The 18,694-nt window shown below is 60.2% G+C and overlaps 1 protein-coding gene across 1 annotated transcript; it reads left to right on the top strand.

Annotated features, from left to right (window-relative positions):
- Positions 1–1,100: 1,100 nt before the first annotated feature.
- Positions 1,101–11,551, top strand: ADI1 (acireductone dioxygenase 1). Its single transcript, XM_082746343.1, has 4 exons — positions 1,101–1,364; positions 4,603–4,722; positions 9,669–9,848; positions 10,636–11,551. Exons 1-4 carry the CDS (start codon positions 1,245–1,247, stop codon positions 10,753–10,755), a joined length of 540 nt encoding a protein of 179 aa, XP_082602469.1. The 5' UTR covers positions 1,101–1,244; the 3' UTR covers positions 10,756–11,551.
- Positions 11,552–18,694: the final 7,143 nt, after the last annotated feature.

Raw genomic sequence — 18,694 nt, 5'->3', positions numbered from 1 at the left:
GCCTCTGGTCGCTTTTGACACACAGGAAGCTCTGACAGATCCTGCGTGGGACGCCACCCAGGAGTCAGGGGGGGGTTTGGTAATGGCCTTCTTTACTTTTCTGGGAGCATGGCCTCAGTAGGCTTCTTCAGACAGGTTTCTCTGTCTGAAAGATAGGAATTTCTGCTGTTCTTCTATTTCTTCTTGGTCATTGGCTCCAGACCTCACCCCACCAAACCTCATCTATGTTCTAGAACTTCATCAGAGGGAGGTGAGAAGGACGCGTTTCAGGAAGGGCAGACAAGAGCAGAAATAAGTGACTGGTGCGTCAACTCGGGGGTCCTGGGTTACCTTGTGAGAGCTGTCTGCAGGGAGGGGTGACCCTGAAGCTTTACTGGGGTGGGTGGGGTCCCCATCAGAGGTAAGACCATGCAGTCTTGTCTGAAGTGCAGGTGGAAGTGGGCAGTGATGTGGAAGGCGTCCCCGGGGGACAGCAGCAGCTGGTCACGGGAAGAGCGGAGAGGTGGGCTCCCCCCAGATGTGGAGGCAGCAGCAGACTGGACAGAAAATCTGCCTGGGCTTCATGGGCAGTGGTTCCCAGGGTTCGGAGTGGGCTGTTCACTCTGGGAATGTGCTGTCCCGGGTGTAGGTTCAATCCCGCAGCCTTCGAGTGACCTGGTTCCCTGTTGGAGGCTGTGCCCGATGGTGAGATGACTGGATCTTTCCCGGCTGACTGCTTTGAGAAAATGAACCTTTTCTTTTCTAATCCGCTCAACAGAGGATCGGTTCAAGGACTGGGAAGGGCAAGCTTGTTTTCTCCCCTAGAACCTATCCAGTCCTCTGGGGAAGGGAGCCGGGCAGTTTACAAATAGAGGGCGGGGCAGGCTGGGGGCAGGCGAGGACGCGGCCCCCGCCCCCCGCCATGACCCTAGGGTCCTCTGTGGGGACAGGACCTGACTTCAAGTCCCGCTGCTCCCCACGGGGCTGCGTGGGTTCTCTGGTGGCATTTCACTTCCCTTTCCTAACGCGTAAGTTGTCGCACCAGCTCGCTCCGCGCACGGTGACCCCAGTTCCCCGCCGCCCCGCCGCCGCCCCTCCCACCGCCGGCCCCGCCCCGCCCCGCCCCGGCCGGCCGCCCGGGGATAAGGGCCCTCCCCGCGCGGCGCGGCAGCGCTTCGTCCACCGCCTCGCGCAGCCGTTGGCCGGGGTCAGGGACGGGGGCCCGGAGGGCGCACAGGGGGTGCTCGCGGCGCCCCCGCTCCGCCATGGTGCAGGCCTGGTACATGGACGAGTCCGCCGACGACCCGAGGCGGCCCCACCGCGCCGAGCCCAGCCGCCCGGTTGGCCTGGAGCAGCTGCGCCGGCTCGGGGTGCTTTACTGGAAGGTAGGCGGGGGCGGGGGCGGGCCCCCACGAGGTGTCCCGAGCTCCCTGCACACCCCAGCGTGCAGCTAGTGGGCACCGCGGCCGGGACTGCGGCGGGGGGGTGGCAGGGAGAGGGACTGCTTATGCTCAGTAACGGGGGGCTCCGGTGGTGGGCGGCGCCCGGGGCATGCGGCACCTGCTCAGTTGCGGCGGCGCCGGGATCCGGGGCGCCGGGGGCATCCTGCACATGCTCAGTAGCGGCGCCGCGAAATCGCGATCGGTGCGCATGCTCAGTAGCGGCGCCGCGAAATCGCGATCGGTGCGCATGCTCAGTAGCGGCGCTGAGAATCGCGACCTGGGAGCGGTGCGCATGCGCAGCAGCAGGGCCGGATGGCCCGACCCCCCGGGCCCTCTGCGCTGGCCGAGCTTTAGGCGGTGGTGATGAGGGAGCAGGAGGCTGGCTGAGGATAATGGCTGGTCTAAATACAACATTGATCCAGCAGCAAGGGCAAGGCCTCCGGCAGGCCTGGAACATCCTGGCACCTTGTAGGCCCTCTTTAGCATATGAAAACTCCACTGAAACCTCCCTTCCCCTCACCTTCCCCCAACAGCAGGGTACATAACCTGCCATCCCTCACAACCCGGGGCAGCAGCTCTTCCTGCCCACGGGTCCTGTCCCCGTGCTTTAATAAACCACCATTTTGCACCAAAGATGTCTCAAGAATTCTTTCCTGGTCATCCGCTCCGGACCTCAGCCCACCAAACCTCACCTAGGTTCTAGAACTTCATCAGTGGGAGCGCCATGCGCGGGCTCAGCGTCGTGGCCCGCCCAGGCCGCCGTGCGCGCGCCCCGCGGACGGTCGAGGCCCGCCGCTGGGCAGTCCGGGTGGGCTCGGGGAGGGTCTGTGAGCCGCCAGGGCGCGCCGGGCGCAGCTAGTGGACCGCACGGGCGGGAGGCCGGGGACAGGCTGCCCCTCCCCCTCCCCCTCTGTCCCTGCCCCGCTCGTGCCCCGCGCGCTGTTTCAAGTAAATGAAACGTCGGCACCAGGCGCGCGGCCAGTCTCTCGCCGCAGGACCGGCGCGTTCAGGAAGCGCCCGTCGGTGTCCGCAGAGCGCACGGGCTGCAGGCGGGTCCCCGAGTCGGCGGCCCGGCGGCTCCGTCTAGAGTGCGGTGCGCGCGCGGCGCGGGGCGTGGTGCGGGGCGGGGTCGCCCCGCCGGGTCCCTCCGCCCCGCCTGCCTGTGCGCCCTTGTCCGCTCGGACGCGTGAGCGAATCAAGTTTCCTCTAAAGGCGATATTTGTTTATTTGACGGAGGTCACAAGTGGACAGGTGAGCAGGCTCGCCCCGAGCAGAGAGCCCGACGCGGGGCTCGGTCCCCGGACCCTGGGACCATGACCCCAGCTGAAGGCAGCGGCTTCACCCACGGAGCCCCCTGCCCGGCCCCCCCCACGAGAAAGCCGTGGCGGGCTGTGGGGCGCCGTGGGGCGCGCCGCGGTAAGCAGCCGGGCAGGCCGGGCGTCCACCTGCCCTGAGCCCGCGGGCCCGTCCGCAGTGGACGCTCCTGCCGGCCGCCAGGCTCCTGTTTGCGGCGCTGGGCAGGCGCGAGGCCGGCAGCCTCCTGGCCCCGAAGACGACGCTCCCCGGATCGCTCCGCTTTGGGGCCGCGTTGGTTTTTCCAGTTATTTCTCTGCCCACGCCAAGACGGAGCTCGCACCTGCGGGCACGGAGCACGCACCTGCGGGCAGGGACCATCTCTGAGGCGGTCCGATGGTCCGCAGTGCCCGTTGCGACGGGGACATACGTTCGGTTTTATCACAAAGTCAGTTTCTCCGCAACTAAGCAGAGCTCACTTACGGCGTTCTTTTCGGAGAAAGAGAGCTTGGTCAACTTGTGAATGTGTCCAGAGGATGAAAGACCACCTTTTAAAGGCATCTTCCAGTTTCTCCGCGGGGTCAGACCCAGTTCCTCCGGCCTTCTAGTTCTGCTCTGGATAAGTCAGGGCGCCCGGCTGGCCCAGTCGGCAGAGCCTCCAGCTCTCCATCTCAGGGTCATGAGTTCAAGCCCTGTGTGCGGCATGAAGGATACGTAAACATGTAAATAAGTAAATGGTGTTCACTCTCTGGGTTTTGTGTCCTGTGTATTCTTATATACTTCTTCATAATAGCTGTTCTCGATCATTGGGAACCGATGGAGAAATTTTGTGCGTCTGTTATTAGGGACAAAGCAGAGTGACAGATGGTTTTAGTGTGGGGCAGTCCTGCGCGTATCCCGAGGTGGGTTTCATGACTTTTGGGGAGGCATCTTTGTAGAAATTAACGGGTTGATGACTAGTAGTTTAAGATATTCTGGAGTTTGCCGTTCAGGAGTTGTGGTAAAATGTGCATTTTATCACAACATAATGCAAGGTGAACTCAATTCAGTGCCAGTAGTTTGAAGTAGGAGTGAGATTAACTCTGGCTGGGGTCCTGGCGAGTGCTTCATCACAGACGTGATAGAATGGGACCTTGAGGGGTGCCTGGGTGGCTCAGTCGCTAAGTGTCTGCCTTCAAGTCAGAATGGGACCTTGAGTAGATAGGGTAGTGATGAATGACGATGATGAAGGAGCTTTCTGGATGTGTGAAGCTGTCAGGAGCAAGGCTGTGGGGATGTGAAGATTCTTTTGGAGCAAATAATTTTGCTTGGTTTAGAATGAAGTTTTGTGTGTGTGTGTGTGTGTGTGTGTGGGTGTGTGTGCGTTTTTAAACAGGTGATAGGGACAGAAGAATAGAAATAGAAATGATGGAAGGGCTCTCATCCCGGGGTAATGAACTTGGGTTTTATTTGTAGGCTTCCAGAGCATCCAGCCCAGGGAAGCAGCTGACAAAGAGATGTCACAGAGAGATCAGAGACCTGCAGAGGATTCGTGCTGGAGGAGCAGGACTGGGGTAGAGGTGGGGTTGGTGACCTTGGACAGGCTTGGTCATGGGTGTTTCACCTGGGCTCCTGGAAGTGGGGCTAGAATGCGAACGTAGAATCCCCCAGGAAGAACTGCTGGGGAGAAGGGAGGCAGGAATTAAGTACAACTGCATTCTCCTTAGCTGTGACAGAGAATGGGGAAGCCCTCCAGAGAAAGGGGGAGAGGAGGAGAAGGAAGGTTAGTCTGCAGTTGACAGAGGACTGGATGATAAATTTAGAGTGGAATCATACTGGAAATCCAGTAACAGAACATTTCTTTGTTTGCATTAATGTGACCTCCTTTTTGTTGTTTTAACCCTAATAGTTGGATGCTGACAAATATGAGAATGATCCAGAATTAGAAAAGATCCGAAAAGAGAGAAACTACTGCTGGATGGACATAATAACCATATGCAAGGATAAACTGCCAAATTATGAAGAAAAGGTAAGGGAGCTCTAAATTCTTTGAAGAGGGGAATTGTTACATTCACTCCTATTAACACAAGCTTTTTTTTGTATTTTCTTTTTCCTTTTTTTAAAGATTTAATTATTTATTTGAGAGAGCATGCAGGTGGGGGGAGGAGGAGGAGAGGGCCAGGAAGAGAGAGTCCCGAGCGAGCCCCTACCAAGAAGGAAGCCAGACGTGGGGCTTGCTCTCACGAGCCTGAGATCACAGCCTGAGCAGCAGTCAGGATAGACGCTCCCCTGACTGAGCCATACTTTTTCTAATTCCTTAACGTGGTTGCTGAGGTCATGGACTTGCAGCCTTCTTTTTTAATATAGGTGTTCAGTGCTGTAGATTTCCTCCAAGTACTTCTTTAGAGCCATCACACAAATTTCAAATGATTTTCATTTTTATTCAGTTCAGAATACTTCCAGATTAATTTCCTTTTTGATTGCTTTGACCTCTGTGGGTTTTTAGATATGTGTTAGTTTCCAATTATATGGGGACTTTTCCAGAGACTTGACTTTTCTTGCCTTCTAATTTAATTCCACTGTAATCAGAGAATATATTTTGTGAGACTTGAGTCCTTGGAAATATACTGAGGCTACTTCATGGGCCAGAGCACAGTTTATCTTAGTGAAGCCACCGTGCAGGCTTGAGAAGAGTGTGTCTGCCGTTGCTGGGTGACTCACTCCACGGATGTCGACTGGTGGTGCTACTCAGCAGCTACTCCTTGCTGATTTTCTGCTAACTGAACTTGTCTGTTGATGGGTGGTGCTGAAATCTCCAACTAAAATAGTGGATTCATGTGTTCTTCTCCTCCTGTTACTTTTAGCCTCGTGTATGTTGATGTCTGTGGTTAGGTGTCAAGATGTTCATGTCCTCTTGGAGATTGGACCGTTTTGTCATTCCATGATACCCGTCCTTATCCCTGATGATTTTCCTTGTTCTGAAGTCTGCATTGTCTGAAATTAATGTAGCTCCCTGAGCTTGCTTTTGATTACTATTAACATGGTGTTTCTTTCTCTAAAAGTTTGCGTTTAACTCACTTGTGTCTTTGTTTTAAAGTGGGTTTCTTGGGATGCCTGGGTGGCTCAGTTGGTGAAGAATCTGCCTTCGGCTTAGGTCATGATCGCATCGGGTTTCCCGCTCACTGAGGAGCCTGCTTCTCCCTCTCCTCCTTCCTGCTGCTCCCCCTGCTTGTGTGTCAAATAAATAAAAAAATTTTTCTCTCCCTCTCTCTCTGTGTCAAGTAAATAAATAAAATTTTTAAATTCTGGCTGCAGCACTTAATAGCTATGTAACATTGAGCTTCAGTTTCCATAATGTGTGTCACACTTCTGTCTGGTTCTCAGCCTTGCTTTGTCTCTAGAGATGGATTTTTTTCTTAGCTTTTAGCATGCCCTGTCATTTTGGTTAAAGCCAGAGTGTAGCGTCTGTTAAGAGGAACCAAGGCAAGTCAGCCTTTAGCGTGAGGGTGTGTGTTATCTGGGCGGGAGTTCCATTTGCTGTTGATGGTGCCAGGGATTTGGTTTCTAGTTCCCTGGATTTTCTTCTCCCCTGGGGTCTTTGTTTCTTTAAGCGCTCTTCCTCCCGTAGATTCTGTGTCTCACACGGCTTCTTTTGAAGCCTCAAGTCACTGTTATCTTCTGGAGCCCTGTCATGTGGTCCGCTGTTGGGGAGAAGAAGTGATCTGTGATGTTACCTGTTACCATTCAGGCCAGTCTTTCGTGGGCTTAGTTCTTCTGTTGTGGCCTTTTCTTTCGCCCTTTAGGCTGGAGGGGACTGGACAGGGTCTTCCCACAAGTCAGATAAGGCTCCGGTGCAGCTGTTTCCCTGGGAGTACTGGCCTTTGGTGCAGGACATTCTGGGAGTATTTAAAAATGGCTATTTTCCCCTCTCATTGCCTGCAACGTGAAAGGATATTCTGGGATCTTCATCCTGAGAACCTGATGGGGTTTCTAGATACAAAAGCCAAAGAACTGTGGGGCTTCCCTTAATCCTGGGCTCCCGGCGGTTCCCACTTTGAAGCTGGGGCACACTCAGCCTGCCGCAGTTTGCCAGGACGACTGCTTGGCGTCACACCAGTTTATCTGCACGGGGCCCTGTGTCCACCTGTTTCAGAGCTTAGGGTGGCATTTTATCCTGTGATTTCAGTCCTCTGGTGGATCTAGGGAAAGTCTTCCAGACTGTTCTTCCATCAGCTTGGATGTCTTGTGTGTGTGTTTTAGAGGAAGGAAACCGGCAGGTGTCCCAGCAGATTGGACTGAGAACAAAAGCGGTGTGAGAACACGGGTGCGGCAGACACACGCATGTTGTGATTGTGCTGGGCGGAGCATGAGTGTTACGGTACTTCCAAGATGATGGCCCATTTCTCCCCGGGTCATGGATTCTCTCAGATTTACATGGTGTGTGTTGCCATGCATGTTAGATTACCCGTCTTCTTGGCAGTGATTTTGTCTTTCCTTTTTTTAATTTTAATTTTTTATTTTTTTAGTGCACGTGTGCACACACGCGAGAGAGAAAGAGAATGTGGAGGAAAAGAGGGAGAGGGAGAGAGAGAATCCTAAGCAGGCTCCACGGTCGGTGCAGAGCCCTGTGTGGGGCTCGATCTCACAACCTAGGATCATGACCAGAGCCGACATCAAGGGTCGGACGCCCAGCGGCCCGAGCCACCCAGGAGCCCCAGCACTGCTTGGTCTTACTGCGTTGCAAAGACCTGTGTGCTGTTAAGGGCAGTAACTGTGTTCTCCGTCGTCCTAGTCCCCAGAGTGGCTTCTCCCGCGGAAGAAAAGTCTTGCTGGTACAGGCTTCTCTGTCCTGTTTCTCTGAAACAAACCTTTACTGTCTCCTATGGCCTGTTTGTGTTCCATGACTAGAGTCAAGCCTTGCGTTTTTGGCCAGAACGCCACGCAGAAGGCGCTGTGTGTGCGCGGTGTGCGCTGCTGGGAGGCCTGTGGTGTCACAGGCCCCTTCCTGCTGACAGGAAACTTGATCAAGTTTTGTTCGTTAGGTCCTTCCTTGCGAACTTCCGTCTCCCCTCATAACTGACAGGAAATCTGTGGAGGATTATTTCGAGTCTATAAATGCCATGTTTCTTCTCAGACTTCCACTCGGTGTTTGCGTCCACCTGGGTAGACCCTGCCTGGATCGGTCCCACGGCAGGTGCCCAGCGTGGTGGCCGTCTGTCCCGCAGTGCTGACTTGGCCTGGGTCTGCAGGGAGAGGCCGCCCGCTCCCTTCTGTCACCCCAGTGCGGGCTCCCGATCCTTGAGTCCTGGCGGGCGTGGATCCAGGCCAGTGAGTCTGATGCTCGGACTGTCCCAGACTTAGCAAGGACGAGCCTCTCGGAGGGTTTCTGTCGCGTGGGCCGGTGGCCATCCTTTTCCCGATGGCCACTTGACTTGGGGAGCCGCAGGCGCATCAGCCCCGGTGCCCGTCACGGGTACTTGGAGACCCCGCCGGGGTCCTCGTTGCTGCCTGGGGTCACTGGCGCCCTCAGCCGATGGGGCGGGGAGTTCTGTGTGGGAGGGAGAGCTGGTTGGCGCGAGCGGACGCGGCTCCTTCAGTCGGCGCCACCGGACTTCCGGCCTCCCTCGGTCGGGGTCGGCCACGGCTGGTCCGCCGCGAGGACCCCGGCCGGCGCACCGACCACTCCTCGCCCTCGGCCGCAGCCGCTCGTGTCCGCCTGGCCGCGGCCGGGTCGGGTCCTCGCCGACGCAGCCGAGTCGGGGCGCGAGGCCGGGGGGCAGGTCCGCCCCCGCCCGAGGCCGACCCAGGTCGGCTCGGTTACCTGTTCCGCGCGCGTCTCACCTCCGTCGTGCTTCCGTGGAACGGCCCGTTCCGGCACCTCCGCGGGGCTGCAGGGCGGCGGCGGAGCCCGCAGCGTCCGGCCGGCGGTGCTTGCGGACGTCGGCGCCTGCGCCCCTGCCCCGGCGTCGGGCTTCTGTCCGGCTGTGACGGCCCAGCCGGGGGCGACCCGGTGCCTGTTCCTGTGCGTGCGGTCGAGGCCCGCGGTCGGGGTCCGTTCCGGGCGGGGTGGCCGCGCGGGGACCGCTGCTGGCTCGGCCGCTCCCGCTCCGCCACGACACCCGCGTCCCCGCAGCCCGCCGGCCTCCGGACAGGCGCCGGCGCGGCTCCTCTGCCAGCGGCGATGTCGCGACCGTCCGTGGCTTTTCCAGGGGCGCGTGAGCGTCGCGGGCGGGACGCCTCAGACACCCGGCCTGGGGCCCTGGGGCGGGGGCGGCGGGGCGGGGACGCCGCGCGGGGTCGGGGCGGGGCCGGGCGGTTACTGCGGGTTCGTCCGCCCGCTGCACCGGCTCCACAGCGGAGGGTTTGCACTCTCGGGGTTGGGAGGTGAGCGCTTCCCGACCAACACAAACGATTGGAACAAGGGGCGTCTTCCAGGAAATGGTGACCCGGTGGGGTCGTGGACGGCGTGTGACGCGGGCGACGACGGCGTGCGCGGGGCGCGTGCGCGGGGCGCGGGCGCGGGAGACGCGGCATGACCGCGCATGCGTCTGAGGCGCGGGACAGCCGCGTGCCCGTGCGTGTGAGGCGCAGGAGACCCGGTGTGCGGCAGGAGGGGCGCGGGGTCCCCGCGGGCGAGGGAGTCCTCACGGCCCCGAGCTGTGAGCTGTGCGGCAGGGGCCGGCCGCGTGCGCCCCGCTCCGTTGAGGGCCCCGAGGGCGTCGGGGACCCGCAGCCCCGGGGTGTTGCGGGTGGAGACCTGGGGCTGGGGTGGACACGCGGAGCGGCGGTGGCGTGTTCGCGCTCTGGCCGCTGCTGGCCCGGCGCCAGGTTCCTGCGCTGCGGGAGTCCGGCGACCTGGCCCTCGACCCCGCTCCTGCCGGCCGGCCGCCGCGCCTCCGTGCCGCCGCGCCTCCGTGCCGCCGCGCCTCCGTGCCGCCGCGAGCCGCGGCTGAGCCGCCCCCTCCGTCCTCCCAGATTAAGGTGTTCTACGAGGAGCACCTGCACCTGGATGACGAGATCCGCTACATCCTGGACGGCAGCGGCTACTTTGACGTGCGGGACAAGGAGGACAGGTGGATCCGCATCTTCATGGAGAAGGGGGACATGATAACGCTACCCGCCGGCATCTACCACCGCTTCTCGCTGGACGAGCGGGTAGGAGGGCCCTGGCCCGCGTGTGGGCGCGTGGACCCCAGTGCTCTGCCCCACGGGCCGGCTGGAGCTGCCGTCCCGCTGCCGCTGTCCCCACCGCGGGCTCCTGCCCACGTGGGCGGCCCCCCCGAGGCCGGCAGCCTTGTCCGGTCCCTTCCTGCTCTCCGGTACTGGGACCCGGAGCCTCCTACTTTTGTGACCAGCACACGTGGGAGGTCGTTGCGAGGGTCAATTTCCCAAAAGCTAAAATGGGAATACAAGATCCCCACGTTTTTACTTTTAAGATGTTATTTGACACAGAAAGAGTTCAGAAGTGGGGGAGGGAAAGGGAGAAGCCTACCGGCCACTGAGCAGGGAGCCCATGGTGGGGCTTGATCCAGGACCCCAGGATCATGACCTAAGCCACAGGCAGATGCTTAACCCATGGAGCCACCCTGGCACCCCCCATTTTTGCTTTTGAGGGGCGATGCCACGCTGGCCTCCCTGGTGTTCAGCAGCCCGAGGGCCCTGCCGAGCGTGAGGGCCGCAGTGGGCCCGGGGTGCGGGCGGGTGGGTCGTGCGCGTCTGGGCAGATGCCAGGTTGTGGAGAGTGGGGGTCAGCACCGAACCCCCCCCCCCCCCCCCCCCCCCCCCGTGGCAGAGGCCTTGCTGCCTGAGCCTGAGGCCTGCCAGCCGGCAGCTCATACCTACTGGCTCTGCGGGGAGAACGTGTGCGGCTAGGACCACCGCCGTGGCCAGCGACCTTGTGTTGGAGGCAGGGTTCACATCCCAACGTGTCTGTGTTTTCCAGAACTACGTGAAGGCCATGCGGCTGTTTGTGGGCGAACCTGTGTGGACGGCGTACAACCGGCCCGCTGACCACTTCGAGGCCCGGGGCCAGTACCTGGACTTTCTGGCTCAGACAGTGTAGTGGCACTCAGGGGTCAGGCCGCCTTCGCCCTGGTCCTGAGTCCCAACAGAGAGCCTGTTCTCTTCCTCTTACGCCGTAGACATGGACCCTGGTGAGCTTTCCTTGGCAGGACTATCCAATCAGTGTGTTTAATGAAGGGAGCTTCATTATAAAAGTGGTTTTTTACGTGGCAGCGACTCTGGGACAGTGGACAAGCCACGTTCATTTCCCCTAATTCAAGGTCAGCCTGAATGAGGGTCCCCTCCCCCAGTGGGTGAGCCGGGGCTGCGCCATCCTACCGGCTCTGGGACTGTAAGCAGATGTCCACCTGCGCGGTACCTGCCTCGTGAGAGCGTGTCACAGGAGAGGACAGGACCGGCCAGATAGACGACACCCATTTCCCAAAACCTGGTGGGCAGTGTTGTCGGGGCTGAGCTGTCCTGTGAGTGGAGGGACACTCGGAGCTGCTGAGGCCACTTTCTTGCTCAAAATTCAGTAGCTGCTCTAATCGTACACTCCTGGCTTATGGTCCCTAATCACCATGGTCGTGGTTGCTCGTGCGTGTATGTGACACTATTTTATCTGCATTAGCATTTATTCACGGAGATTTCTGGGTTGATTTGCCTATTAACTCTTCTACAAGCAAATTTTGACTTTAATAGGAAAACTACTACATTATCTTTTTCCTCAATAATTTTGAGATACAGCTTTGCCTAATTTGTTACAGTAATAGAAAAATCCCAAATCAACTTCATGTTTTGACGGGCAGATCGTTTTAAGGATTTTTTAAACTGAATTAAAAATCTTCGTATTAAAATACCTTTTCATTGTCTCCACGTGGGTCTTGGGCACGTGTGCCCACGGCCCAAGTTACGACGATCCTGCAGACTCCGTTTAAGGATTGGAGCGTGTGTGGGCACGGGAGGATGGTGGCGGGCCCCCTGGTTGTGTCCACCCCTGGCAGGGAAGTCGGGGAGGCTCTTCCTGACAACAGCACTCCCACGGGGTTGGGCGCTCGTCCAAGGGGAATGTTGCAGAGGATGGATCCTTCGTAAAGGCATCGCTGTTAGGGCTCAGAGACCTCAGGGTCCTCCCGGGGAGCACAGAGGTCGGCCTCCCCAGTAGAACAGCCCTGCTTGCCGCCTTTGTTCGTGCGGTTGTCGCTTGAGAGAGACGCCCGCTTGCTGCATGAGGAGATCTCCGTGGACGTTACTTTGCAAACACACCCTTTTTAAATTTTTATTTATTTTTTGAAGATTGATTTATTTGAGAGACCGCGTGGGGGCGGTGGGGAGAGGCTCTCTCCGGGCAGGTTCCCCACGAGCGTGAGCTGGATGGGGCTCTGTCTCGGGCATCGTGACCGGAGATGAAGGCAGGTGCTCAAGCGACTGAGCCGCCCGGGTGCCCCCGAAGCATTTGTCTTTTCTTAAGGGCGGATAAGCCGCAGGCGGCTTGAACTTCCTTAGCGGTGGCTGTGCCGAGGGGGGTGCGGACTGGATGGTCACGGAGGAGGAAGCTAACGGAAGTGCCAGGCAGCGAGGGCCCCGGGCGTGCCAGCGGGGAAGGGAGCCCCTGGGCCGTCCGCGGGTGGCCTTTGGAATGAGGGTAAGTGTATCCCGTTATTGCCATCAAACTTGGGTTGAGGTCACTCGTTTGCGGAGGAATCGTGTTGCACAGAATCGATCGTGGCTGCAGTAAGTGAAAGTCCTTGACGGCGGCGCTGCCCTCTGCCCGCGGGGTGCTGTTGGCCGCCCAGAGCTTCGGGGGAGCGGAAATCCGTGGAATCAGGCCTGTGGGTGAGCAGGACAGGAACAGGGCCGGGGGCCCCTGAGGAGCCGGGGTCCGAGGGCTGGGGGTGTTGCACCCCAGGCGGTGAGCAGGTGCTGGAAGGAGATGCGCCCCCTGGGGGCCGGCTGGATGTCTGCGCCCGAGGCTCAGCCCTCGCGCTTGGCTCCCCGCCTGGTCTCGTCCACGGAACGTGCGTCACGCCACGTGTGTGATGCGAGCTCCTCGCTGCAAGTGACACAAACCCAGCAGGAGGGAGCTTCCAGCAGGAGCGCGAGGCTGGTGGGACACACGGGACTGCATCTGGGTGAAGGGACGGGAGTGTCCCCCACTGCCTCTGGTCTTTGCCTCTGGTCCTTGCCTCCGGCCCACCAGTCGGTCTTCCCATCCTTGGCAGGTGGGACGTCTCCGCACAGCAGGAACGCGCTGTCCCGCTTCCTGCCCAGCTCTGGTCCCGGTGCTTCCCTGCGACGGTCCTGGGCGGCCGCAGCTGGGGTGGCAGCCGGGGTGAGGACGGGCCCACCGAGCAGTCGTGCTGCGAGGGGCTACATGGGGCGGGGGGTGCCCGGGCCAACAGCCCAGACAGTGCCCTCCGCGTCCCGCAGATCCTGTGCGTGTGAAGTCGGACCAGCGTGGCGTGTGCAGCCACAGCATAAGTTCTGGATTGACTGGGCACGGACGTCCTGCACTCCACGCCTGGGAAAAGAAACCACCCAGCATTTCCTGCTTTGCCAGAGGAGCGGGTCTGCCTGGGTTTTAAAACATCTCACACAGTCGGCACAATGGCTTTGGGTTCGTCTAGGGAGATAAGAGACCCATCGGCACAGTGTTGCCCTGGCCACTGGGCCCTGTGCCTGCTGAGCCCGTAGCCCCACGGCGGTCCTAAAGTTTCCAGAAAGAGCCACATCAGGATTACATGTGGGCTGGGGGGGGGCTCTGTTACCCGTGTCTGCCACCGGCTCAGGTCATGATCCAGGGTTCTGGGATCGAGCCCCACTTCGGGTTCCCTGGTCTGCGGGGAGCCTGCGTCTCCCCCTGATTCTGCCTGCTGCTCCCGGGCTCGTGCTCTCTTTCGCTCTCTGACAATAAAATCTTAAAAAAAAAAAAGGATTATACACGGACTTTGGAGGCCGCAGCTCTGGAGCAGAACCCACGGCCCCCAGTACCCTCTGCGTTCTGTGCCCCTCAGGAGCGGCCCCGACCCGCCCGCAAGCCTGGCCTGGGTGGCAGGCAGCGAGCCGCCCGGGCAAAACGCCGCGCCGGGGCTTGCCCGCCCCCTCGGTTTCCTGCAGGTCTGGGCGCTGGGTGACGGGGGTCTCCCAGGGGACTGCCTGCTCGTCCTCACGTGGCAGAGGGGGCGGTGGCTCTGGAACGGCCCTTCTCAGATGGGAATCCCATTGCAGGCCCTGCCCTCACGGCCTCTCCTAACCCGTCACCCCCAGCGGCCCTGCCTCCTTACGCCAACCCCGGGGTCTAGGCCTTCACCATGTGAGTTTGGGGCGTGTATGCGCAGCCCCCCGCACATGGGTGGTAGAAGCTGAAAAACTGGGGCACCCAGGTGGCCCTGTTGTTAAGTGTCTGCCTTCAGTTTGGGTCTGGATCCCGGGGTCCTGGGATCGAGCCCCACATCGGGCTCCCTGCTCGGCGGGAAGCCTGCTTCTCCCTCTCCCACTCCCCCTGCTTGTGTTCCCTCTCTCGCTGTCTCTGTCAAATGAATAAAATCTTTAAGAAGAAAAAAAGAGCTGAAAAGCTTCCCTTTGAGAATCTGGAATTTAAGCTCTTTCTGTTGGTGAGAACACCAGCCTCCGCCTCCGCCTCCAGGCTGCCCACCAGGCCTCCACATTCCTCCCTGAACAAGAGCGCCCCCAGCTGGCTGCTGGAGAACCGACTCCTGCTCGTGATTGGGAACCGGAACCGAGCAGTGTTGCTTACCGGGACGCGACAGGCTGACCAAGTTGCGGGGGAAATCTTCAGCTGAAAAATGCCCAAGTGGTTGTGTGTGTCTGTGTGTGCCCACCCCAGCCGTGTGTGTGTCCATGCACGCGCGTGTGTGCCTGCACCCAGCCCGGGACGAGGATGCTGGGAACTTGGCAGCTGTCTGTCCTTCCCGTCAGATTGGCTGGGCCTGAGGAGGGAAAGGCGGCCCGTGGGCAGCGGAGGAGGAGCTGGGTCGGGGCTGGGGGGACGCGGCGCCCCAGAGCGTCTGTGCTTGTCCGCTCAGCTGGAAGGGAGCTGGGGCCCGTGTCCCTGGGAGTACGAGCCCTTTTCGGAATTTGGGTCTCTTCTCAGTAGTCTGCCTGAGGGCGCGATTTTTCAAAGCCTTCTCTTGAAGGCAGTGGGGCCAGGGCCCTGGGAGCCATCCCGGCCGGGGTGATACCCCAGGCCAGAGGGTCTGGGGCTGGCTTGCCGCTGCAGCTGGGCCCTGGGGCCTGTGTGCACAGCGACCTCGCCGAGGGATGTCGGGCGTGTTCTGGAAGGACGGGAGCTTCTCCAAGACCCTCCTCAAGACCGTCGTCTTTCCTCGATCGTTGTCACTACAGTGGAGCCTCTTTCCCGTGTTAAACGTGCTGGTATTATTTTACACGAACTTCCTGAAGTCCCCGGGGCCCCCTGGTCGCCTGTCCTAAAACCCAAGTGCAAGGACACTGGTCCTCTGGGCTCAGGACCAGCCCCTTGTCCGCACTTGACCTTAGTTACTTCCTGAAGGGTCTCTCTCCAAATCCCGCCTCACGGGGGATGATGGGTTCAACCTCCGACTCTTGGGGGACGTCATTCAGTCTGACACTGGAGGCACAGCTCGTCAGCTGTGGGACGCAGCAGGAGCCCGGGCCCGGCAGCAGGACAGGCAGGCGTCCCTTGGCTGCAGGCCAGGTGGCTGAAATGCCGTGGAGCCGTGGTGTGGGAGTGGTGGGGGCAGACCTCCCGGAATTAGGGACCCTGGTTCCAGGAGGGGGGCAGCCTGGTTTGGGGATCGGGTGCCGTGGAGGGCTGGGGCCAAAGGGACACACAGTTTGTCTGCTTCGTGGGAACAAGAGCTTGGGGAGGATGAGGAACCGAAGGCTGATGAAGTAGCAACAAACCCCTGAAATCTCCTAAGAAACGGAGGCTCAAAACCCAGTCGGTTAACGAGGCCGCACGGTTCGTGGTGTGTAGACCCCACACCCTCGGTCCCTTTGTCAGACTGGGGAGAATGGGACATTCATGCAGAAACCCTCTTGGGGGCGTGTGCTACGTGCCTGGTGTTCGAGAACGCGGGTCCGGACTCCAGCCCCTTGGCCCGTTGCGGACCGTAGCCTGCTTCTGAAGGTCCTGCGAGCTCACGGTGGCTGGTGGTCTTCAGGAGGCTCCAAAGCAAGGACCAAATGACGCCGAGCTGCGCCGAGCCGGCTGCTGGCCACAAAGCCGCACGCGCCCACGATCCGGTCCTTCCAGCAAACGCGCCCGCTCCTCCGGCACGCTGGAGCCGAGCCGGGACCCTCGTGGGCTGGCCTCCGGCGGTGTGCAGCGTGCGGGGCCGTGTGGGGAGGGGGTGCTCCGGGGTCCCGCGGGGCTTGCTGGGGGCTGGGTGGGGGCTGCCGCGTGGAGACCTGGGAGGACAGCCCAGCAGGGGGCCCACCCGCGGGGCAGAGGCGTGGGCTCGTGTCCTTGCAGGGGCGCGGCTGCTGCCTCTGGGCGGGTGTCCGACACCTGCTGCTTAATGGCTCCCCAGCCTTGCTGACCGTCGTGACCCCTGTGACCTTCCCACTGGAAGAGTCCTCGTGTGCAGCACACAGGACACGCCGGAGTCGCTCAGACGCCAGGGTCACAGGAAACCAGGGTCCGGTTGCTTTTCCCTTAACAGCCCAGGAGGAGGAGGACGAAGCCCGCCGGCCCCGAGGGGCAGGTGCAGATTTTCCGTCCGGGATTGCGTTCGTTGGTCAGAAAGCTCGAGTCCGTGCAAACAGCTCTGCCGCTGCGGCGCGTCCCGGGCGCGATGGCCGCTCAGCTGTCCCTGTCCCTGGAATTCCCTCGAGCGTGGTTCCGCTTCAGGCCCGGCGGGCGACAGGAGCCTCGCACCGGCCCCGCGATGACCCCGAGGCCGAGCCGGTGCGGGGAGAGCGGAGCGCGCTGTGGAGCCGGGGCTGGCCGGAGCTGCAGACGCCCGAGGCTCTGCAGGAAGAGCCGCGGCCGAGCCGGCCCCTCGGGGGAGTGCAGGCCGGGGCCAGAGGCTCGGGGCTGCCGGAAGCCCCCACCGCCCTGGAGTCCAGCGCAGCCCACCTTGAGCCGCTTCTGCTCCGGCCTCCGTCCCCGGCTCAGTGTTTTCCAAGCGCGCGGGGCCGTGCTCTGCCGCGGGGATGCGCTGGCACGTGGTCTGGTCCTGTCGGGCCTGCGAACAGGACAGCAACCCTGCGGCCTGGGGCCGGTGGAGGCCGCGTGAGCCACCCTGGAAAGGGAGAGGGAGCGGTGCTCGGCAGGAGCCTTCCCTAGATCCCGGGGCGGCAGGCCAGCCTCTGCTGCTGGGGCCTGGAACCCTGGGAGGAGGAAAGGCGGGGGACCCGGAGCTGGTGGTGTGGAGCTGTGTGCAGCCCCCTCCTCTCCTGGGGACCGGCCCGCGCCACCACCCACGTGCCGCGGGGCGCCGACCCCCTATCCCTACCCTCCGTCCCCCACCAATGCTGCTGGGCGCGGAGCCCCCCGAGCCCCCCCTCTGCCACCCTGCTGGACGCTTGCACACGTGGGCCGCAGGGCAGCCAGCTGCCAGGACCACGGGGCTGTCTCCACTGTGCCTGACGGAGTAGCCTTGGAGGAGTGCGGTGGGCACTGGTCCGGGTCTATGTCCCCTCCAGTGTCCAGCAGAGCAGGGTCCAGGGTCCAGCAGAGCAGGGCGCACTCAGGGTTAGTGGGTCACTCTGCTTGGCTGTGGGATACAGTCTAGGGATGCGTTCACTTAAATCTTAACACAAAGGAAAAGTGTGTGAACTGGATGGATCACACGGGCTCTCCCGGGCGGCCAGCGGCTCCCTCTCCCGCCTTGAAGGGGCGAGGTGGCCACTTGGGTGCCCTGCAGAGGCCCGGGCCCCAGCCTGCGGGGACAAGTGCGGCTCCCAAGCCGCCCTGGCGCCCTCCTGCCTGGCGGTGCTGGTCACGCAAACGAGGTTGGGGAAGGGGGTGAATCCGGGGCACAGATACCAGTTTCCCGGGGAACCGTGGGTCCGTCCTGCAGGAGTCTGTGCCGTGCCCGCTGCCCCACGCACAAGTGACCTGGGGCTGGCGAGCTCGCGGTCCACAGACAGGCCCCACGGGACCCCTCGTGCTGTTGGCCCAGGCTGGAGGGACGGGCCCGCGCCCCTCCCCAGAGCCGCCGGATTTGGAGGAAACCCCTCAAGCTGAAAGGGTTCCAGTGACGTCACCAGGTTTTATTTTTCTTCTCAGAGAGAAAGCTTTGAAAACCTCAATATCTCAGTCTTTTTGGCTCTTTCTCTTAACGTATAATCTGTATTTGAAGAGCTGTGATGAGGCGGTTTGCCAGGTAAGTACTATATTTGTTTTTATTACAAAAATGGATAGAAACACCATTTGCTTTATGCAATAAATGTTTGTATCAGTCTTTTTTTTTTTTTAAGATTTTATTTGACAGAGTGCGCAAGTGGGAGGGAGGGGACAGGCGGAGGGACGAGCAGGCTCCCCGCTGAACGGGCAGCCCCATGCGGGGCTTGATCCAAGGACCCGGGATCTTGACCTGAGCTGAAGGCAGAGGCTTAGCCGGTTGAACCACCTAGAGGCCCCTATATCACAGTCTTAAAAATGGATATTTTAAAATGTGTAAGAAGAGCTAGATTGTTAAGTAATCTCTGTGCTCAACCTGGCGCTCGAACTCCTGACCTGGAGACGGAATCACATGCTCTGTGGACTGAGACATGCAGGTGCCCCAAGAGCTACTTCCTTTTTTTTTTTTTTTTTTTTTAGATTTTATTTATTTGACAGAGACACCCTGAGAGAGGAACACAAGCGGGGGAGAGAGAGAAGCAGGCTTCCCGCCGAGCACGGAGCCCGATGCAGGGCTCGATCCCAGGACCCCAGGATCATGATCTGAGCTGACGGCAGAAGCTTAACGACCGAGCCCCCCAGGCGCCCCAAGAGCTACATCTTTTTTTTATTTTTTTATTTTTTATTTTTTCTTTTTTTTATTAATTTA

This window comes from Mustela nivalis (assembly GCF_964662115.1).
Source record: "Mustela nivalis genome assembly, chromosome: 8".
Lineage (NCBI taxonomy): Eukaryota > Metazoa > Chordata > Mammalia > Carnivora > Mustelidae > Mustela > Mustela nivalis.
Note: the sequence above shows the minus strand (reverse complement) of the source record. Positions and strands in the feature narration are given on the sequence as shown.

Coding starts and splice junctions, on each gene's coding strand:
- ADI1 (XM_082746343.1), top strand. CDS start 1,245: ATGGTGCAGGCCTGGTACATGGACGAGTCCGCCGACGACCCGAGGCGG. Junction 1,365..4,602: donor TCGGGGTGCTTTACTGGAAG/GTAGGCGGGGGC, acceptor TAACCCTAATAG/TTGGATGCTGACAAATATGA. Junction 4,723..9,668: donor TGCCAAATTATGAAGAAAAG/GTAAGGGAGCTC, acceptor CCGTCCTCCCAG/ATTAAGGTGTTCTACGAGGA.